The 23,339-nt window shown below is 43.9% G+C and overlaps 2 protein-coding genes across 5 annotated transcripts in view; one reads left to right on the forward strand and one right to left on the reverse strand.

Annotated features, from left to right (window-relative positions):
- ZNF277 (zinc finger protein 277) overlaps positions 1 to 17,570 on the reverse strand; it is a 171,117-nt gene extending 153,547 nt beyond the window's left edge. The window contains exon 1 of one of the 4 annotated variants that reach the window (XM_029616938.1): positions 17,439 to 17,570. In XM_029616938.1, coding sequence (XP_029472798.1) covers positions 17,439 to 17,463 — 25 coding nt within the window. In that variant the 5' untranslated portion in view covers positions 17,464 to 17,570. Of the gene's footprint in view, positions 1 to 16,116; positions 16,281 to 16,893; positions 17,065 to 17,199; positions 17,373 to 17,438 lie in introns of those variants that run through there. The other 3 variants (XM_029616940.1, XM_029616941.1, XM_029616937.1) reach the window with 3 other exon arrangements.
- Positions 17,571 to 18,562: 992 nt separating this feature from the next.
- The window catches only part of DOCK4 (dedicator of cytokinesis 4), a 939,215-nt gene continuing 934,438 nt past the window's right edge, over positions 18,563 to 23,339 (forward strand). Inside the window, exon 1 of the mRNA XM_029615608.1 lies at positions 18,563 to 18,854. Within this exon, the coding sequence (XP_029471468.1) occupies positions 18,818 to 18,854 (37 nt within the window). The 5' untranslated portion in view covers positions 18,563 to 18,817. The remainder of the gene's footprint in view (positions 18,855 to 23,339) is intronic.

Raw genomic sequence — 23,339 nt, forward strand, 5'->3', positions numbered from 1 at the left:
TTTTTTAAATTTTACGCTGATGATCAGCTTTGCTTTCCTGTTGATAATTGTTTGAAATTCAACAATTGATTATGGATTGTATGGACAGGATAAACAACTGGCTACTTTCTAATGTTCTAGTTTAAAATATTGCTAAAATGGAAGTAATGTGGATTTTAGAAAACCAAGGCTACCAAATATTGCCGAGTTATCTATTTTAGGGGTAGTGGTGAACTTTTCTACGCAAGTGTAAAACTTTGGAGTCCAATTTGATTCACTATTAAGTTTTGTTCTTCAAAACAGATCTGTGTTAGCTAGCAGTTATTTTAAATTACGACAGTTATGCCATATGAAACCACTGCTAGAGCAAAATGACTTTTGAACTGTTGTGTAGGCTTTCATGTTAACCACTATTTATTACTGCAATACTCTGTTTGTGGGCTTACCAAAAGCTCACATTCGAGCATTGCAGTAGCTTCAGAATTGGGCTGACAGACTAATAAATACTTGCAAATTTGAGCATATTATTTAACAGGTTGCCAGTTGTTTAGCAGATAAAATTTAAAGTTATCCTAATTGTTAAGTCATTCCAAGAAAATGTGCTAAGTTATTTAACTAATTTATTTAAAAAGTATGTTCCCGCTCCACCTCTTCAGTCTTCTTCGCAACATCTTTTGGAGTTGCCTAATGTGAAGGAAGTTCATTTTCAGAAAGTAAGGAATTGTGCTATTTCATTAATTGGTCCTAAGCTATGGAATTCTCTTCCTGAAGAGATAACAGCCATTACTCACCTCAAACTGTTTCGCAAAAACGCAAAAGCAATATTATTTCAGGAAGCTTTTTAATATGTTTGATTATTTTATTGTTAACTAATAATATTATTTGATGTTATGTTTTCATGTGATTGTGCTCTGCATAGCATATTATATGTCATGAAGATGTGCCACTCACGAGAGGAGGTCAGACGCTTCTCTGGTCCACCGATCCGTTTCCTCCAAGTGGATCTCCTCTGCAAGACTCAGCAGTGTTTTAATTCCCAGGCCCCGACACGGGCCTCCGGTGCCCTTACAAGGCCTGCACTAGTGCCTGAAAGTCCCTGGAAAAAAGTCCAGCCAAGCTCCCAGCAAAAACAGCACAAAAAAAATGCAGTTTTATCCCAAAACAGTCCCTTTCTTTGCAGTCCCCACTGTAAACCCTCAGTGGTTTCAAAAACTCCCACTTCACAAGGACAAAAACCTTGCTTGGCTTTTCAGCTGGCAAAAACCGCCCTGCTTGGGAGTTTCACAACATACCCCAACTCCCCACAGTTGTGCTGCACCACGGTCTTCCCAGTCCTTAGTTCAAAAACAGAACATAAGAACATAAGAAAATGCCATACTGGGTCAGACCAAGGGTCCATCAAGCCCAGCATCCTGTTTCCAACAGTGGCCAATCCAGGCCACAAGAACCTGGCAAGTACCCAAAAACTAAGTCTATTCCATGTAACCATTGCTAATGGCAGTGGCTATTCTCTAAGTGAACTTAATAGCAGGTAATGGACTTCTCCTCCAAGAACATATCCAATCCTTTTTTAAACACAGCTACACTAACTGCACTAACCACATCCTCTGGCAACAAATTCCAGAGTTTAATTGTGCGTTGAGTAAAAAAGAACTTTCTCCGTTTAGTTTTAAATGTGCCCCATGCTAACTTCATGGAGTGCCCCCTAGTCTTTCTACTATCCGAAAGAGTAAATAACCGATTCACATCTACCCGTTCTAGACCTCTCATGATTTTAAACACCTCTATCATATCCCCCCTCAGTCGTCTCTTCTCCAAGCTGAAAAGTCCTAACCTCTTTAGTCTTTCCTCATAGGGGAGTTGTTCCATTCCCCTTATTTTGGTAGCCCTTCTCTGTACCTTCTCCATCGCAATTATATCTTTTTTTGAGATGCGGCGACCAGAATTGTACACAGTATTCAAGGTGCGGTCTCACCATGGAGCGATACAGAGGCATTATGACATTTTCCGTTTTATTCACCATTCCTTTTCTAATAATTCCCAACATTCTGTTTGCTTTTTGGACTGCCGCAGCACACTGCACCGACGATTTCAGTGTGTTATCCACTATGACACCTAGATCTCTTTCTTGGGTTGTAGCACCTAATATGGATCCCAACATTGTGTAATTATAGCATGGGTTATTTTTCCCTATATGGATCACCTTGCACTTATCCACATTAAATTTCATCTGCCATTTGGATGCCCAATTTTCCAGTCTCACAAGGTCTTCCTGCAATTTATCACAATCTGCTTGTGATTTAGCTACTCTGAACAATTTTGTGTCATCTGCAAATTTGATTATCTCACTCGTCATATTTCTTTCCAGATCATTTATAAATATATTGAACAGTAAGGGTCCCAATACAGATCCCTGAGGCACTCCACTGTCCACTCCCTTCCACTGAGAAAATTGCCCATCTAATCCTACTCTCTGTTTCCTGTCTTTTAGCCAGTTTGCAATCCACGAAAGGACATCGCCACCTATCCCATGACTTTTTACTTTTCCTAGAAGCCTCTCATGAGGAACTTTGTCAAACGCCTTCTGAAAATCCAAGTATACTATATCTACTGGTTCACCTTTATCCACATGTTTATTAACTCCTTCAAAAAAGTGAAGCAGATTTGTAAGGCAAGACTTGCCCTGGGTAAAGCCATGCTGACTTTGTTCCATTAAACCATGTCTTTCTATATGTTCTGTGATTTTGATGTTTAGAACACTTTCCACTATTTTTCCTGGCACTGAAGTCAGGCTAACCGGTCTGTAGTTTCCCGGATCGCCCCTGGAGCCCTTTTTAAATATTGGGGTTACATTTGCTATCCTCCAGTCTTCAGGTACAATGGATGATTTTAATGATAGGTTACAAATTTTTACTAATAGGTCTGAAATTTCATTTTTTAGTTCCTTCAGAACTCTGGGATGTATACCATCCGGTCCAGGTGATTTACTACTCTTCAGTTTGTCAATCAGGCCTACCACATCTTCTAGGTTCACCGAGATTTGATTCAGTCCATCTGAATCATTACCCATGAAAACCTTCTCCATTACAGGTACCTCCCCAACATCCTCTTCAGTAAACACTGAAGCAAAGAAATCATTTAATCTTTCCGCGATGGCCTTATCTTCTCTAAGTGCCCCTTTAACCCCTCGATCATCTAACGGTCCAACTGACTCCCTTCACAGGCTTTCTGCTTCGGATATATTTTAAAAAGTTTTTACAGAGTCAAAACACACAAAAATCCCTTTTAGCAGTGTCACTCACTCAGTATCCATATCAGAGTCAGCGGCTTCCTCTGCAGAGACTTCTGCTTCCATGTCTTCCTCCTCCTCTGAGGAGCCCAGCTTTTCTAGCCACTCAAACGTTTCTGGCGTACCTTCCTCCCCTGTAATCCTGGGCTCAGGTGCGTGTAACCCATGGTTGTTCTGCTCAGCTGCCCAGTTTCCCTTCCCTGCCATTGGCACAGCTGAGGCTCAAAGAACCTGGGACTGAAGTTTTTTCTCGGCTCACAGGCACCTTCTGCTGTCTAACTCTGCTCCAGGCTCTCCCAGGTGGTGATCTGGCCCGGGTTTTCCTGCCTTAAGACAGCCTGCACATCATCACATATATTATAGGCAGAATATAAATACTGAAAATAAATAAAAATACTCGCTGCCAGCCCTGTCACTATCTGACTTCCCCATATAGCACCCATCTAAGCCCTGCTAGCCCCTGGAAGCTCTAGTCTCCATCCCTAGTAGGTTTGTCTACTAGGTTAAGTTATCCATACCCTAGCACAAGGGTTCACATAAACCTCAGTGTCACAGCTGTAACATAGGTGTGAGGGTCTGTTGGAAATGCTTGCCTCCTGCCAGTGGGTTTTGATTCCCAGCTGCTCAGTTCCTTCAAGCTTTATGGTGTGGGGGTCCTGCTAGCAGCCATGTTTGGTGCTTAATCCGGTTGGCAATTCACCTGGACCTTCGCTTTCAGGAAAGGTCTTGAGAGAGAGAGCCTCCCTTTGCCATTCAGTGTGATTAGCACCTATATTTCAAAGCCTGGTTCTCCACACCAAACCTCAAGAATCACAGCCCTCCTCCGAGAAACCCATGCAAATAGAGTCAGGATCTCGCCTGAAGAACCTCAGCAATGTTGGCAACATAATCTCTGCCTATAAAGTGCGGGCGTTGGCCATCATGTGGCTTCCTGTCCCTTGAAACCGGGAAACTCTACGTCCTAGGGTTGGTAGGAGAGGCCACCCTGGATCATTCGGCTTACGCTCTGCAGATTCTAATTCCTGTGAGTCTTTCCATGAATTAGAACCTGATACATCTTCAAGTCTTCCTAGATACAGGGGTAGCCAGAAACTTCATTGAAGAAAGTATTGTACAGCAGTCCCAAATTCCCACAGAACCTCAGAGTTACTCTTATGGTCTCTTCGGTTTCAGGGGAATCCATGGCAGAAAGGATCTCCCGCATCACAATACCTTTATCTATGAATACCGGCCTTTTACATCAAGAAAGTATCAGTCTATATATGTGCTACCTTCCGCAGTCAATCAGATAATTTTGGAACTACCGTGGTTAATGTTACACCAACCTCACGTTGACTGAAGTTCCATACAATTGTCTAAATGGAGCTCAAAATGTCATGAGGATTGTTTGATCCAAGTAAGGGCATCAACACACAACATTCAGCGTTCAGTTCCAACGCTTCCCAAGTTACTTGCCACTTATGTAGATTTGCCAATATCTTTAGTAAATAGCACGCAGAGACTTTACCTCCACATCGAGATTATGATTGTGCATTCGAATTACTTCTGGGGAAAACGCCCTCTCAGGGAAGAGTATACTCACTATCAGTTTCAGAAACAGAGGCTATGAATCAATATATTCAAAGATAACTTGGCCAGAGGATTATCAGACTGTCTTCATCCACCGCAGGAGCTGGGTTCTTTTTTGTTGGAAAAAGAGATGGGTCTCTACGACCTTGTAATAGACTACCGAGGTCTAAACATTATTACCAAGAAAAATTGTTATCCCCTGCCACTCATCACGGAGCATAGATATTTACTAAATTAGATCTATGAGGAGCTTATAATCTGATTTGTATTAGAGAAGGAGATGAATGGAAAACTGCCTTCAACACACACGATGGCCACTACGAATATTTAGTTATGCCATTTGGATTATGCAACGCTCCGGCAGTATTTCAAGCTATGGTAAACGACATATTTTGAGATCCTTTACATTCACACGCTGTTGTATATTTAGATGATATTCTCTTTTTTTCCCCCCAAGACTTTAAACCAACATCAAGCCCATGTACAACAAGTTCTTCAGCGTCTTGGTGAACATAAATTAAATTATATGCCAAGTTAGAGAAATGTTTCTTTCATCAAGAAGAATTAACTTTCTTGGGATATATAATTTCCTGAACTGGATTACGGATGGATCCCGGAAAACTCAAGTCAATCCTGGACTGACCTCAAGGGATTTGACTTGGCCTGGGATTTTCTAATTATTACGGTCAATTCATCCATGGATAGTCCTCATTGGCAGCTCCACTTACGGTCTTGACCTGAAAAGGGGCAGATGGTACATAAATGGACCCCAGAATCAATTCAAGCCTTCCAACAATTAAAGGAAGAGTTCATCAAGGATCCCTGTTTGCAACATCTGGCTCCCTCGGAGAAGAGCGCGACATCAGGCATGCTCCATTTTGGCCTCCTCCTTCCCGCCAAATTGAATGTCCCTGCCGGAAATCTCCACAGAAGAGATTGGGGCAGTCAGCATTTAAGCGGCATCATCCTGCATTTCTTCGACTCGGCAACAGGCTTGTGAGTAGGTGCTTTGCTGCGTCACATGAATTGTACTATTATCCTGCTCCTTGTGTTCTTCTTGTACCCTGGTCTTGCCTTGAGTTCCTCATGTGTGTGAGTTCTGTCCTTGCGCTTCCTTTTGTTGCTTTGGCTTATTGCTGGACTTGGATTGTTTGCTGCCTGCCCCAATGCTCTGTCTGATTTAGGATGAGACCTTCTACCGCTTGTCCTGGTCGATGGTTCGACTCTGGTCTAGGATCGCTCACTTACTGGCTCCACTCTGTCTCCATTTCAAGGTAAGCCTTCGATTTTTGTGGATCCAATGGAAGAAACTTAACAGTAAGGCATATAGGGAAAAATAATCCCAATTAGAGATACACAGTGCTGGGTTCCACATCAAGAATCACTACCTGGCAAAATGGAGCTCGAAGTGCGGACAATACATGAAAATCCTCAGCTCAGTGTGTGGTAATGTCATAAATACCAACAGAATGTTATGAATATTTTGGAAAAGAATAAAGAATAAAACAGAGACCAACATATTGGTGCTGTATTGCTCTGTCGCACCTTGAGTATTATGTGCAGTTCTGGTCATCTCCATCTCAAAAAGACAGAAGGACAACAAAAATGATAAAGGGAATGGATGGAACTGCTCCCTTATGAAGGAAGGCTAAACCGATTAAGACTCTGCAGCTCAGGAAAAAAAGAGATGACAGAGGGGATAACAGAAGTTCATAAAATCAGGTGGAGTGAGTCAGGCTAATAGGGGACAGTTATGTCCCCTTTCAAACAGTACTAAAACCACAGGGAACTCCATGAAAGTAACAACCAGCAGATTTAAAACAAAAATCAGAGAATGCATTTTTTTAGTTCACAATCAAGCTTTAGAATCTGTTGGCAGAGGACAAGGTCAAGGCAACCAGCTTAGTGGGGTTTAAAAGTCTTATTGACAAGTTCGTGGATGAAAAGTCAAGAGATTATTAGCCAGCCAGACTTGGGAAAAGCAATTGCTCTACACCAAGTTTTGGTCCAAAATTAAAAAAAGGGAAAAACCTGTATCATAATCAATTGACAAAAAATAGTTGTTCCATCTGGCAACATTCATGAAATAGATCAAAATAGTCACTTAAACAGTTTACAAGCAGGCAGAGGTCCCCCTTGACTCCAGAACCATCCAGTCAATCCACTCAGGCTTTTAGAATCTCCTTATTAGTAACTATTAATTCTTGTGACTCGTCATTCCTCTCTTGACAATCTGAGTGAATAGCGCAGGATACCATGGTCCACATAGTAGATCCAATCCTTTGGCTTTCCTTTTGCTGTGAAACCACATTGAAAAAGCTCCGGCTGCACTTCCCCTTTGCAGCAGAAACTCTCTAGCTGCAGGCACACTGGAACTGACTCTGTTCCCTGATGTTTCGCCACTTCTACAAAATACTTTGGTACTGGTGCCCGTATCTCAAAAAGGATAAAGGCAGTCCAAAGAAGAGTGATCAAAATGGAATGGGTTCAGATGAAAGATCTGAATATGTATGCCCTGGAAGAGAGAAGGTGCAGGAGAGAGATAGACCTTCAGATACCTAAAAGGTTTTAAATGATGAACCATTGTCAAACCTTTTCCATTGAAAAGAAATCAATAGAACTAGGGGTGATGAAATGTAACTCCAGGGAGGACGACTCAGAATCAATGTCAGGAAATATTTCTTCACGGAGCAGGTGGTAAATGCCAGGAATGCTCTTCCAGAGGAGGTGGTGAAGATGAAAACAGTGAAGGAATTCAAAGGGCATGGGATAAACACTGTGGATCCCTAAAGGCTAGAGGATGGAAATGAAGAAAAGAGGGCATAGGGGTAAATTCGTTGGTGTGGCAGTTGCTACCCTTAACAAATAAGCCTTGATACTGTTAATGCAATTCCAACATTATTCTCTGCTTCAATAGCAGTGGGAAAAGGCAAAATGGATTCAGCCAGCAACCAATAAGGGCCCTGACTTTTATGGTTTGGGGAACAAATAAGCATGGGGGTAACCTGCTGATGTGGTTTTTACTACCCTTAACCAATAAGCCTGAAACTTTTGATGCAACTCCAACATTGCTCTCTACTTCCACGGCAAGGGTAAAGGGAAATTGGATTCAAACAGCATTCAATGAGGGCCCTGACTCTTATGGTTTGAGAAACTGATAAGCATGGGGTAACCTGCACAGTGCAGCAGATACTAAAATAAGCTTGTTGGGCAGACTGGGTGGATCATTTATTTATTTATTTTGGTTTTTTATATACCGGTCTTCTTGCATTAGATGCAAATCAAATCGGTTTACATTGAACAATTAAAACTTGCTTGAAAAAGCATTACATGTAACAAAGAACATCAAAACCTGTTGGAACAATAATAAAACACAGAGTTTGAATTGTTCATCTTTACCAGATTTGGCCCTTTTCTGCTGTCATTTCTATGATGTATCCCAGTGGAACAAGGCATATGGGACAAACAAACACTCTCCCTCAACTGGAATCCCATGCAGATTCCTGTCTGAAGACCCCCACAGCTCATTCAAGTACTTACTCTCTTTATAGTCTCCAAGGCTCCCAACTTGAGCCCTGGATTCACTGAAAAAAAAAAAAAAAAAAAAGAGCCCAGAACATTCTGTGGCTTCTTTTTATTTTTCCCCTCAAAACCTCAAGCACCACTCATTAGGGTGTGTGTAACGCTACACTCCTGCAATGGCAGGTGTGGCCAACTCAGGTCATGAAGAGCCACAAAGAGCCTTCGTTTGCAGAATATCCATAACAATAATGCATGATATTAGCATGTACTGCCTCCTCAGGGTCGGTGTTAGCATTTTTGCTGCCCTGTGTGAAAAATTGGTGTACTGCACCCCCCCCCCCCCAAATTCCTTTTTTTTTTTTTTTTTTTAATATAAACATAAAACTTGTGTCCCCCCCCCCCCCAATAACCAACACACAATATGAACTATCAATCTCACACTCTGTCCCAGGCTCCCTTTCGCCGCCGAATAAAGTCTTGCTCCCTCTGGCATTCCAAACTGTCAAAACTGCCCCTCCACAGTTACCATTGTGGGCTGCTCCTGTGTGCTGGCTCACTCACCCAGGGTCACCAAGCCATGCTGGCATCATTTCTCTGTGCGGCCAGGAATGCTGTCATTACCCTTGGGCATTCCCCTAGCCACAGGCCAACCTTTAAAGGCCCCACGGCAGGAACAGACTTTCCAGGCACTCCCTGATGACATCACATGGCCAGGTATTTAAACCCTGGCCATGAAATACAGGATTGCCTTAGCAACAGGTTGACTAGACTTCTTGTAGTGTGAGTTGCTGCTCCAGCATTCTAATCCTGTTCCTGCCCAGCATTGCCTTCAGCTCTCCAGCCTGGCCTTCATCCCTCAAGTCTTACCTAGCTACCACATTCCTAACCTTGGATGTATTACAGGTATTGACCTCAACCTAGATTCTCGTTATCCTTGCCTGCTGCCTACCACTGACCACAGTCTGGACTCTCGTCATCCTTGCTTGCCTCCAACCTCTGACTGTCCCCAGATCCACTCTTCAGCCTGCGTCCTAGAGACTGCCACCTAAGACATGCCATCCCCCGGAACCCAAAGGCTCAAGCCGAGGGGAAAATGGTTGGTACAGGCAAAGATCCAGTTCAGGCTATGCAATATCTTCTTTGCCAGTTGGTGGTGAGGACCTACAGGGCCTCCCCTGAAGGTTGCGTCAATCTCACCCCAACACAAGGGTCCACAATCCTATTTTACCCCATCCACAGCTCCAAAATTTCTAAAGTTGAGTAGAAATGATCCCTAAGTGCTAGAATTTAGCTGGATAAGTTAGGGGCAGTCCAGGGGCATAAATGGGAGAAGTTGCTAAGCCGGCTAAATTAATCGACTAACTCTGAAATTCAGAGTTAGCCAGATGACGTGGCTGGCTAAGTGTGGTCTAATCAAACAGCTGACCGAAAGGTAGCTGGCTAACTAATTAAGATTGCTGCTATATTCAATGGCTGCACTGTTGAGTATGCTTCCAAAGTTAGCCGGATAAGTTTATCTGGCTAACTTTGCTATCTGGACTATGTCTGAATATAGATGTCAAAAAGAATATGGCTAAACAAATAAAAAATATAATAAGATGCAATAATTAAAAAAACCTCATGTTTTAAACCAGGGGTCCCCAACCACCGGTCCGTGGACCAGGACCGGGCCGTTGGGGTTTTTTTTTTTTACGGTCTGCGGTGCCGCCGCAGACCAGCACTAAACTACTGCTGTGCTGTGTGCCAGATACACACAGCAAGAAGATCAGCAGGGCCGTGGTGGAGCTCAGGTCACCACGGCCCGAAGAAAAAGGTTGCGTCTAAACGTGCAGGTGCTCCTCCTCCTTCCTGCCCGTGCGGCCCCGGAAGAAAAATGTTGCCAGAGCCGCGCGGGCAGGAAGGAGGAGGAGCATCAGCCGCGCGCAGAAGAGGAGCAGCGCGGCCCGAGAAGACCAGGGCCGCTGCAGAGCCCATTCTGTGGCGACCCGTAAAGAAGAGGCCCAGAGGTGAGAGAAAGGCTGAGGGCCTGTAGAGTGTGTATGTGTGAGTGTATGAGATAAGTTGAGAGATTGTGTGTGAGACTGAAGACCTGAATGTTTGCAGAGAAAGCATGTGAGAGCCTCTGTGTGTGTGAGAGACACAGCTGGAGCGTGTGTGTGAGTGAGAGAGAGAGAGAAAGAAAGCAAGCATGTGAGAATGAGAACCTGACTGTGTGTTTGAGGGAAGAAGACAGATGGAGAGAAAAGAAATAGAAAAAAAGACAATATAAAAGGAATTGGCAAAAAAATAAGAAAGGGAAGGTGAAAAAAAAAAAAAGCCTGTGACCAACCGATTAGAAAACTAAGATCAGACAGCAAATGTAAAAAAAATAAATGACTTTTTACTGATTGACACATGTAATCTTTGGGCATGTGCAAGAGTAGCACTTTCTATGCGGATCTCACAACGTACGAGATCAGCATGGAGGAACTGGAAGCCCACGGGGCCTGCACAGAGGAGGCAGCCGAATGGGCTTCAGTGCCAGTAGCAGCAATCGACACCTCCCCAATAGCCATGTGGCAGCAGTGACAGTGGCAGCAGAGGAAGGAGAGAGGCTCAGAGGTTGCTGGCAAAAGAAAGAGAGGGAGTCTGCCTTTAGTGTGTGCATGTGTATGAATGGGAGTCTGCCTGGGGTTTGCTCACAGCCAGGGGAGGTCATGAGAGGGAAGGCGTCAGGTGGGGGAGAGAGGTGTGAAGTTTGGAAAACAAGGGAAACAAGCCCGGTGCTCCCACTCATTCTGAACCTATGGTGAGTTGAGTCACATTCACATTATAAATGTCATAATTAAATGATAAGTATGCACTAAAATCCAACTCCCTCCATATGACCAGAGCCCCGCCCCACCCCGCCATGGAAAAATGGTCTTGCTTGAAGCCGGTCCTTGGTGCCAAAAGATTGGGGACCACTGTTTTAAACATTTCCAAACAGTAATAAAATATTTCAAAATAGCAGACATAAAACACCCAATAATTAAAACAAGGGAAAAATCACCTGCTTCCCATACCTGAAAACTTGATTTCTAGTCATTCTGACTATCAGATCGATACTGTAACGTGCGGTTGAAGATTTCCCGTCTGTAACGTGCTGGGAGCGCACAATTCAGACGCGCAAGGCGATCCAGCGATACAGTCTCCAGTTTCACGCGTCCTTAGCGCTTCTTAAAACAGACGCATAACCCTCTCCGCACGCAGCATGTATATGATATGTAAATGAAGGAATTAGCTGTATAATGAAGGAATTAGCTATTCCCCTCCGATACGGTGACGCGTGCTCAGATTATCTCCTTTGTAACCCGCTATTTTGCTGCGTCCTTAACCTGTTAGTTTACCGCCTACCCTCTACTTGGTGTTAGTGTGGTGTTCGAAAATTAAAACGGGAATAAAGTGTACAAAATGGGGGCGATTTCGGCGCTCAAGGCCCCGTCCGGTCTCCGGTGCAGCCCCAGTCCTGTCCCCTCCTCCTGAAGCAAAAAAAAAAAAAAACCGAAAAAGTAGCAAGGCTCGGGCCTGCTACGGTAGTCCCTTCTCCTCTCCTCCCGATTTCGGTGCTCAAGGCGGCCGTGCATTCATCCAGGCAGAGGGAGCCGGCGGCGAAAGCGGCCTCCGGCTCCCTCTGCCTGGATGAATGCATGGCCCCCGCCGGCAGTGAATGAATGCCCGTGCGATTTCGGCGCTCAAGGCAGTCACATGATGTGACGTCACGCCTTGAGCGCCGAAGTGAAGCGTTAGGCCCGCGAACCCAGGATACTGTATAGGCGCTCTATACAGTAAAATGGGTTGCGCGGGCCTAACGCTTGCCTAAGGCTTCGCAGCCGCGGCATGCATTTGCATGCAATTTGAAGAGAGTATCGAGCGGTAGGTGAAGAGAACTGTGCGTGCGGGGAACGAGGGTGCGCCTGACACTGCCGCACTGTTTCTACCGCGGCCTTAGAGTATCGATCTGTATGTCATGAATTAGTCAGGGTGCCACAAATTTTCACCCTCCCAAGATAGGCTCCCATTCATACATCCTCCCAACCCCCCCCCCGGCAGACTCAGATTCACACACACCCCATCCCCCCCCCCCCCCCGAGAGGCACACACGCCCCCCCCCATCCCCCTCCCCCCGACAGGGGGGAGGGGGATGGGGGGGGCGTGTGATATGTTTAGTTAATGAACAGGACTGTTATTTACTTATAATACTGTATACATTTATTCAGGTCAAGAATTTTCTTAATGTAAAATTTAAAAAATTCAATAAAGAGAAATTTAAAAAAAACAAAAAAAACATGCAAGGGACAGATTACGCCCAGGTTTTGATAGGCAACTGCTTCCACATCCAAAGTTGTATATGCTCCTGGGCTCTACTTTCATGCTTGCCATCATATCAGTGTCCTGTTGAGTGGTGCTAGTGCACAGCTTCAACAACTGCAGAAGGAAGATTCAGCAAGGGGCCTTCAAGCAATCACACTCTCAAAAGTCCTGCTGCTCATATGGGTTTCTATAGTAACAGGAAGCCCATGCAGGAGAAGGGGGTGGGGCTGCTGCAGGGCTTGTGAGCACACAACATCTTGCAGGACCTGTGCTGAATTCTTCTTTAAAATTGCTAGTGCTGCAGGAATAGTGCCACTCTACAGCACTCCAAGGAGAGGCGCGGGGGCTGGGGGTGCCAGAAGAGGGAATGAGCTGGGCAAGGACATAGGTGATGAATTCTAGGGGGAAGGGGAAGCAGCCCCCCTCCCCCACATTTTAAATCTTGCCCAGGAACAAATACAGAGGGTAACAGCAGGAACAGGTTGAGAAGCTGAGTAAAGAAAGGGGGCAGGGAACTGTTGTTGGTTTTAGTATGGTAATTTCACCATGGAATAAATGCACTTATGTAGTCCCACCCCCCAAAAAAACGATTCTATTAATCTTAGGAAATATTTCTTTACAGCGAGGGTGGTGGCTGCATGGAACAGCGTCCTAATGGTGGTGGTGGTGGTGGTGGATGCAAAAAAGGTATCTGAATTCAGGAAAGCATGAGATAAATACAGGCGGCCATTGAGGGAGTGATGGAAATTGTCAGGGCTAGATAAATTGGACGGATGGGCAGATTAGATGGGCCATATGGTCTTTTTCTGCCATCATGTTTCTATATTTATTGTGGGCAGGGCTAACCTTAGCAGAGTGTGGAGCCCAAGGGAAATAGACAGAAGAAGCAGGACCCTGGACACACTAAATTTAGTGTGGCTACCATGGTGGCCTAGGGCAGTCACCTCTCTTCACCTCTGCCTTTCAGGAAGTCTCTAACTGCAGGGGAGACAGGTTATCCAGCCAATGCATTTTGTCCTTGGGGAGTAAATCCTGGAATGTTAGAATTCTTGGGTCTTTATATGCTCATTTACTCAAAATGGTGGTGGAGAACCAAAAAGAAAAAAGACAGGTGAGCAGTATGGATGAGCCTCAATTAGTTTTTATCTGTTGATATTTACTACATTATCCTTCCAAACTAACAGGCAGACACAGAAACGATCGCTCCGTGTTGAGCACCCGCTCTCCCGATGGGCACCCAGCCACCTCTCCTGGGCACGCGATCCTATATGTAAATGAGGGGGTCACGCTAAAAGGAGGTGCTAGGGATGATTATGCGCTCCTAGGGGCTCTGTCAGCGGGTTCAGGAAACAGACTGCCAACTTTAAGAGCTTCGGTTTTCCGAATCCGCTGACAGCGATCAGTTAGGAAAATGGATGCCGGTAACATTGAGCATCTGTTCTCCTAACTGGACTGGTTGGCACATTCATTTTTTTATTTTTTACATTTTTGGTTCCTCCGAATTAATATCGCTAGGATATTAAGTCGGAGGGTGTAGAGAAGAGCAGTATTTTCTGCACACTTTCTGGGCTGCTCATAAATTACTTTATGAGTGTATAATGTGCCGATTGGCCATATATTTTACTTTTTAAATCCCGGGTGAATGACTGACTAAAAGGTTCATCAACATGCATTTGCATGTGATGAGCGCTATTAGTTTTCAGGGGGTTTGGCTGCATGTTTTCGAGGTGCTAAACCCTTTACAGTATAAGGGGTAAGAGACGACACTCAAAAACATGCTGCCAAACGTGTGCATGGTCCAGCACACTTTACTGAATCGGCCCATTACTGCACCTTTATTACCTAGCAATAAGTTCCATTATCTACCCTATTCATGTCAGCATTAAAGAATAAAATGGACTGACTCCTGATTGTACATCTCATAGCACAGTCAAGCTGCACCACTGGTCCTCCCCACTTCAACCACCCCCCACCCACTTTCCAATAAGAACATGCCATACTGGCTCAGACCAAAAGTCCATCAAGCCCAGCATCCTGTTTCCAACAGTGGCCAATCCAGGCCATAAGAACCTGGCAAGTACCCAAAAACTAAGTCTATTCCATGCTACTGTTGCTAGTAATAGCAGTTGCTATTTTCTAAGTTTTTGTTTCTTCTTTTGTTTCTTCTGATTATAAGGAAGTTGTTCTGTCTGTTACAGTTCTCTATCCCTGTTCGATGTAAACCGATTTGATATGGTATTTAACCATGAAGGTCGGTATAGAAAAATGCTAAATAAAGTCAACTTAATTAATAGCAGGTAATGGACTTCTCCTCCAAGAATTTATCCAATCCTTTTTTAAACACAGCTACACTAACTACATCCTCTAGCAACAAATTCCAGAGTTTAATTGTGCGTTGAGTGAAAAGAACTTTCTCTGATTAGTTTTAAATGTGCTACATGCTAACTTCATGGAGTGCCCCCTAGTCTATTATCTGAAAGAGTAAATAACTGATTCACATTAAATGCTGGGACATCTGTTTCAATTCAAAGTTTATTCATGCCAACATAACCTAACATTATCTAATCTTGACAGAATCAGAAACAGTGGAATTATGTAGGCCACAGCTTTAAATAAAAAAAGTATTAACTAACCAAAAACACCATTACCTGTGCTAATTAAGCACTCACCACCCAGGAGACTTTTCTTTCTCATCATTATTTATTTAATTTTATTTATATCCACTTCTTTGCCCCTCACTGAGCCATAGCATGCAAGATGTTCTGGATGAGACAGCATTAGTGTGCTGTCCCTACCATTTATTATGTTATATCTCCAGGCCAGCCAGAACCTGGCCTCAGTTATTTATGCTTCTTTGTAATGTATTTACCTATTGGGGGCTGTTTGAAATAGAGTAAACACTAATACCCACCACCGGCCTAGGTGTCACCTATTTAATCTGAGTGCCCCCATTTTATCTTCTTCCTTTTTGGCTGGTGAGTTGCTACCTTTTAGCTGTGACAAAATCCTACCCCTAGCCCGGGAGTATTGACTGTTTTTTAGGTTCATTAACGGAGATTTGTGGGTGTGGTGGGAGACTAAAATCTCTGTCCTGCTTCTATCTGCCCACGGCCTTACCCTTTTGCTATCTTTTCTGACTTTCCCACTATTGTGACCCCACCAGATCTTCTATGCTAATTACCCTACCTCCCCCTCCCTGCTTTAATTCTTGAAGCTGTTTTCCACCCACTATTGTCCCACACCACAGGCGTCCCAACTGCTAGAAACTGGGGCCTCCACCTTTCATGTAAAACTAGAGAGGCTTCAAGGGCAGCGACTGTGTTATGCATTCATGGCAACTTCAGGTTTCGTCGGGAAAGCAGAACTCTCAGCACTTTGCATTAGGAAAACAGATCTATATTAATTTAAAGAAAAAAAAAAACTACCTTCTTCTTTATCTTCCACAGTCTGAGCAGAGGCCATGCTCCCAGTTCAGCCTTCCTGATGAATCAACAGTAACCGCACTAGTAACCAATCAGACGCAGTCTCTAAACGTTCTATTTGCACGCCCTCCCGTTCTGGAGAAAGTCGGGACTTGTAGTTCTACACCTCGCTGAGGTGTTTCAAGCGATACAAGCCACCCTCATGGATTTGGGGGAATAATGTCTTAAATAGGTTTAAGCGATACAAGCTGTTAAAAAACTTAAGTGGGTATGGGTCTTTGCATTTCCTCCACTGACTTAGCCTATAATGGAGATCTAAGTTTTTTGTTTTTTTTTTAAACAGAGGATGTAACCGGAACTGAAGGCACTAAGTAAATGAAATGTGGAGAAAGAGTGGGGTGACAGACCAAAAAACACAATTACAGTATGGACCAGCCCTAGCAGTTAATTGCCCATGCCACTTTCCATTACCTACTATTTACTGCTGAATAGGGTCTAAAAGTGGCATGCAACTGTATATTTGCTGTTAGTGACGATAACATTAAATCTCATCTTTAAAGACACATGGGTGTTTACAGAGATGTCTACAACTGTACTAGATGTACTTACTGTTAACATAGCACAAATACAAATGCTAGAACGTTGGCAAATAGGGTGAGATGGGATGTCTTGCAAGATATTACAGTAGCTCAATAATAATAATAAAAAAAAGTAGCTCTCCCCTATAATTATTGTAATCCAAAAGATTACACTTTTTTCTGCTGCCATGCAAGTTTTTACCTTTCAAGAAGGAACTTCATTTCCCGGCATGCACTTTGGACCCTTAGCTTGGCAAGAGCTGAACAATGAGTGCGGCACGGGGCGGAGCAGTAAAGATCGCTGAATTGTGCCGCGCGCCTGAGGAGCGGGTGACGGCTACAGCTTAGAGCCGCGCGCACGGTTTGGTGCTAGCTATCTATCGGTGGAGCGTGAGACCTACACGGCATAGAGGCGCGTTCCTCCACTCCAGTTTTTGTGGGATTTTTTCATCCAGTTTCCAACCAACCCCTCCCCCCCCCAAAAAAAAATATTAACATTAATACTCACCACCTGCCCAGGTGCCCCCATTTTATTATCGTCTTCCTGTTTGGCTGGTGAGCTTTCGCCGTTTAGCTGTGACAAAATCCAACCCCTAGCCTGGGACTATTGAATGTTTTTTAGGTTAGTTAACTGAGATTGGGGCACTGGAGGCTAAAACCTCTGCTGGCCCTCCTGCCGCTCATGCTTCTGTCTCTCTGCCCATGCCCTGAACCTTTTGTTGTCTCTTTTACTTTCCCACTCCTTACCCGTTCTGACCAACCGGGAAGCCATGCTCCCAGTTCATCCTTCGTGACGTTTCAACAGCAGCAATCAGAAACAGCCTCTAAACGGCCTTGTAGTTCTGTAAACCTGGGCAGTAACACTGATGTCCCTTACACTTTCAGCCACCCCTGCTGCTGTGCTGTTCCACCCCTCCCCCACTTCCTGTTGCTTCCCGTTGTGCAAGCACAGAGCAAGACCCTTAGCTTCTATAGTTTCCCCTTTAGCTCCCTGACTGGGGATTTGCAGGTACAGTATAGCAGAGATTGCCAATGGGAGGAGAGGGGGGCCTGTTGCTAGCGGATGGACATCAGGGAATTCAGTTTTTTTTTTGTTTGCCCTGCAATATTTCCATGAACAATTTGTATACAGCATCTTTAATGCACAGGAAACCAAGAAAGACACAGAACTGAGTGTTCATTAGGTTGCTGTATTATTAGTTTAGTGTGTATTCAGAGACAGTTAAAAGCCTGAAGCTCTCTAGAAATGTGACTGGCATTTTTTAGAGGAGATATCCCTGCACCTACAGTAGATAGGGAAACCTGTGCTTGGGGGGAAGCTGGGAGGCCCAGCCAGTAACAGAACCAGGAGTAGCAGTTGTACCCAGGTGGGGCCAATGGTATCCAACCCTGCCTGGCAGTTCCTGCACCTGAGCCCTGTTAGATATCAGGCCGTGTGTTGTGGAGCAGCCCCAGGGCGGCATCAGTGCAACATAAACGATTAAAGCACTTCTCTTGGCTAGGGAATAGTGAGATCAGGAAACCGTGAATAAGTAGACTCTGCCTGCCACATTACTGCTGTTAAAATGTGTTTACAAAATTGTGTGTTTGACACTTCCCGCCACGGAACCCATGGCCTGAGGCAGGAAAGGGAGAAGAACCCAAAATTGTAACAGTTCTCCCCCTTGCGGAAGTGTTTAAGCGATACAAGCTGTCACAGAACTTGTTAAGCTGGTATGGGGTGACCATTGTGTTACTGTGTTTCCTCCCCAGACTTTGCCTCCAAGGGAGTTACAAGTTTTTGCCTTTGAAGAAGGCACTTCATTTCCCGGCATGCAACCTTAGCCTAGAAAGAGCTGAACAATGAGTGAGGCAGGGGGCGGAGCGATGGCTCGTGTGAGGGCTGGGAAGTAAAGAACACTGAATTGTGCTGCGCGCGAGGTGCGGGTGACGGTACAGCTTTGAGCTGCGCGCACGCTCTGGTGCCGACTGTCTAGCAGCGGCGCCTGAGACCTCTACGGCACAGAGGCGCGCTCGCTCCACTTCAGTTGTTGTGGGATTTTTTTGTTGTTGTTGTTGTTTGCATCCAGAGACCAAGCAACCCCGCCCCCCCCCCCAAAAAAAATTCCCCCTTCAATGGTTAAAGAATGTGGATACCTACAGAACACGAGAAATACGGCGTCGGTGAGTTAACACTTTGAACTTTAAGCTGCCTTTGTGTTTATGCTCATCTTTGTAACTGATGCATGCAATGAAAGAAGTGCGTCCCGCTCTTCCGTGCGGAGTTCTGGAAATCACAGCTACAACTGGGGCTTGTGTCAAGTTGGACAGAGCTTTGAAGGCTCGAACGCTGCAGAGGTGGAGGGAGGCGATAATAGGGAAGCGGAGGATTGGGGTTTTCAGAGTGGTCTGGCTCAGAGGACTCAGGTTATGAAGCACCTTCAAAGGTGGCTATTGTTCCTTGGTGTCGGGACAGAAAGCAGGTTGATTTCTGGCACCTCGTAACTGTGCGAGTGCGATCATGGGCTAGTACGGAGTCGCTGCCGTACCGGCTGTGCCAGATGTGGGACAGGGTGCGGTTTCTTGCTGTCTCTGGGATTGGGATGTTGCGGTCCCTGCTTGCTGGCAGGGTGAGGTGCCTCCTGGGGAAAGGGGAACCCAACGGGTACGCAGCTGAAGTTTGAATTGGATGGCACCCCTCCAGCTTGCAGTGCCAGGAGTTGGGAAGCGAACGGTAGCTCCCATAGCAGTACTTCTGGCTCTGGGACACAGGAGACAGCCCTCTCCCTTATTAAAACATTACCACCGGTCGATGGTGCGATCTTTCAGAAAAGGAACCGGCTCGCTGGAAGCAGGTTTCTTTATTCATGGTGTGGATGGTTTGTGTTGACAATGTATTGAAGAGATTGTTTTCTGCTTTGTAAGGCTGCTGAATGACTCCTTTCAGGCGATTGAAGAGACTCTATTGTACCCTCTGATACCACTTACTGAAAAAAAAAAAAGACTAATTCAGCTCGGAAAACAATAACTGGATCTGGACCCATAAGCCGAGCAATCCTGGACAGAATGGAAATCAGGACATGCAGACTCATAACTTGCTCCTGATCACAGAGCCTACAGTTGCTTGTATTGGATCTTAAACCTAATGCTGCTTGTTTTGCATTCTTTATGGGGGGAGAGAGAGGGTGTAATGATTTAGCTCCATGGTCCCGTTCCTGTTGTACTTTCTCCATTGGAGGTGAGTCTAGCTGCCCCTGCCCCCACCAGGCAAATCTTGTGTCAGAGATGATCCCAGATGTTGCTGTCTTCCCCGTACTGAATTATAGATGTCATCGATAGGGTTTAGTTTTTTGATTTTTGTTATGGGCTAGGATGTATACATCAATTTGTTCTCCCTTTTTCTTTCTTTATGACTGGAAACTGAGTCTTATCCACGCTGGGATTTCTGAGGGTGATATCAGACAAATCATTCCTAGTTAAGTGTTTAAATCTCAGCAGTACTCTCTAAAATCATTACTTCCCAGCATGTATACCTCCGTTTTTATTTCTAGGGTGTCTGAGCTTTCCCCAGTTGTTGCAAAATCTTAATTTACACTTTTTTTTTTAAAAGTAAATCTTGGAGGTTAAGCGACCTTGCTTGAGCCCAGCAATATTGAGTGGTTTGAAGATATTTATAGGTACAGTTTTGCAGAACTATTGGTAATGTTATTTAAGGAAGCTGGGTTTTGAACTGGAAGTGCTGTAGTGAGAAGAAGATGCACAAGGTATAACTTCAGGCATTTGTGACACATTTTCACATGTTCTAAGTTTCCAGTTTTTATGCAGTAGCCACGAAAATTTAACATTACCAAAATGTATTTTATAATTTATAGTAAAGTGTTAAAGATATAAATAAAGAGCATAACAAAATGCAAGAGAGAGCTCCCAGTGTAGGTGCAACTGTCCTCGCTTCAGCTCCCTCAATTCTGTAAACCAGATTGCAGGCATGTAACAGTCCTCAGCAGTGGCAGTCACGTGGGGTTGTGTTACTAAAAGCATATATTACATTACAGGCAACTGCAAAAAAAGTGCCAGCATGTTCAGATAGTACTGAGGAGAGAAAAGCAGACCTCTCCCCTCACCCACTCAAACTTATAAGGATATCGCTAAATACTATAAGAAGAGACTAATTAGTAGCCACAATTTGGTGAGTTCAATATGAGTGACATCCTGACTCACTCATTGTTGCATTTAAATTCTGCAACATTTCCTTAAACATGTTTTTTACAGCATCTTTAATACAGTTATTCTAGGATGGTTTATAGTTACATTAGTCTAGTAGAGCACCTTTTTATTTGAAGACTCATTTACTGGAAAAAACCATTCAGAAAAAAAACTCATGTTCCCTGGGCTATGTTCCCTTACATGGAAAAACTTCTATAATTAAATTAACTTGGCATCTGCTTTTACCTCATACCTCCACAAGACTGCCCTAGCTGCAGCTCCATTTTCCTTTCTTGTCTGGTCTCCTAGTCAGCTCTCTCACTTTCCCTTCTTCCCCATCCCCCACAGCTAGAGGAGACCTCTGACCCCTGCTGCTTATCAATTGCACTCTTTTGGTGCTTCTCCCTTCCACAGTGCAGTCTCAGCTCAAGGGGTAATATTTCCAAATGGGTTGATTCTGCACCTACCTTGACTGGAATGGACCTCACTCATAAGCTAACATACTCTCTCTTGAGTGTAATCTGTCTCTGAAAATTGCTGTCTTTCTTAATACTTGCATTGTGCAATTCATGAAGTGTTATATGCCCAGGCAACATATCTAGATGCACCTGGAAATTATTAATCACGTGAGTGGCATCCAATACAGTTGGGACTATTTCTGCTGCATTTTCATGGTCTCTGATTACATCATTTGATATCCAAAAGGTCCTTTCTCTCTATTTAATCTTCAGCAATAGTCATTTGGTGCTGACAATTCTATTAGCAATATGCTTGTGCTCTTCTCCTCTCTCATAATGTCGGGGTTTTTTTGCATGCTGCTTTTTATCTGTTGGACTAAGGCTATCACAACTTCTTCATTCTCTACCATTCTCTTAGGTTCTCAGCAAAAGTGCTGGAACTGTGCTGTGCTTTGCGGAGCACTACCCACTGCAGTGTTCAAACTCTTTTTGGTAAGCTCTGAATGTGGTGTCGGGGCTATGAGCTGAGGATGGTCCCTTCTTAGCCTTCTGGCTGAGAATGAGCGTCTGTCTGTACAATATAGAAGTTAAACATCCTGCCACTTGACCTCAAAGGGGACATGCCTATGTTATGGCCAATGTTAAAAAGCAGGCCGACTAAATCTTCTACATAAAATAAAATCTTTCAGCCATGTGCAAGATCTTTTATTTGGAAGATATTTATTAAAATGGTTTTATGTTCAGTGGGGAAGAGCTATTTATGCCTTGATGTACTTTTACTTGTTCTTGGGACTACAAGGATTATCTTAATTAATTTGGTTATTAGGTGCACCCAAGAGACTAGTGAAGGGTCATAGGGATTTTTTAAACAAACTAATGAATATTACTTTTATAAAAACTGGAAGTACATGTAGACAAAAACAAATCTACTTGTGCAGTGTTTCAGAGATGATAGTCTGGTTAGCAAGCATGTGAAAAAGGAAGGTGAGAACCAAGGAGAGAACTCTGAGCTGAGAATAAAATATACAGAGAAAAATTATTATAATAGTTCTTAAGATTGACTTGTAGGATTGCAGATGAGCTCACTGGCATAGCGAAGAGTTGTGTATCTTCCTAGTGGATACAGTTGAAAGATAAAGTAACCAAAACGGGCATTAATCATTAAATGGAGCTTTTGCATATAACAGGCAAAAACATGGCAAGGAGGAAAATTCTCCCACCTGAGAGCAAAAGAACAGCTGGAGAAATAGGAAGAGAAGTTGAACAGGAGATATCCAGAGATACCAACAGATAGCTAAAAAGGGAAACTAGAGTCAGCTGTCTTAAGAGTGGAGGAGTAACTTCAGTGATTAGAGCAGCAAGCTGCCAACCAGGGAAGCCAGGTTTCAAATCCTACTGCTGCTTGTGACCTTGGGCAAGTCACTTTAACCTTCATTGCCTTAGGTTTAAACTTAGAGCCTAATTTACTAAGGCTTTTCTCCCATTCTGTGTCTATAGGGAAAAAAATGCTTAGTATATGAGGCCCTTAGATTGTAAGCCTTCTAGGGATAGGGAAATTCCTGAAGTAGCTGACCAGTCATGAAAGGTGGATTATAAATAAAACAGAAAAAAAATGTGCTGTCTTTGAAAGCAGTACTTTGGCCAAGGAAGATAAGGTAAGGGGTGCAACTGTCATCCTGCACTAGAATAGGTCCAGGATTGCTGCTGTGAGAACAGCATCTCAGCTGGTTTTCCTTGTGTATTCCATTTTAAAAGACCAGTACGGTTTATTTTTGTGTTCAAAATTCTATTGAGTCCTAGCAATATATGAAAGAAACTATAACAGCATGTTCATATATATCCTGCACAATTTTTGCATAAAACATACAGGTCTACCAATTTCCTAGACTAAATTAGATGTGTCAACTTAGCCCTTTTCAGCAGTAGTAGCTATAGATTTACATGTTGTACATACCAAATTCCACCTTGCTCATAACTGTGTGCATTTGCTTTTTTCTGGTTACCAATG

Source organism: Rhinatrema bivittatum, chromosome 9 (assembly GCF_901001135.1).
Source record: "Rhinatrema bivittatum chromosome 9, aRhiBiv1.1, whole genome shotgun sequence".
In the NCBI taxonomy this organism is placed as follows: Eukaryota; Metazoa; Chordata; class Amphibia; order Gymnophiona; family Rhinatrematidae; genus Rhinatrema; species Rhinatrema bivittatum.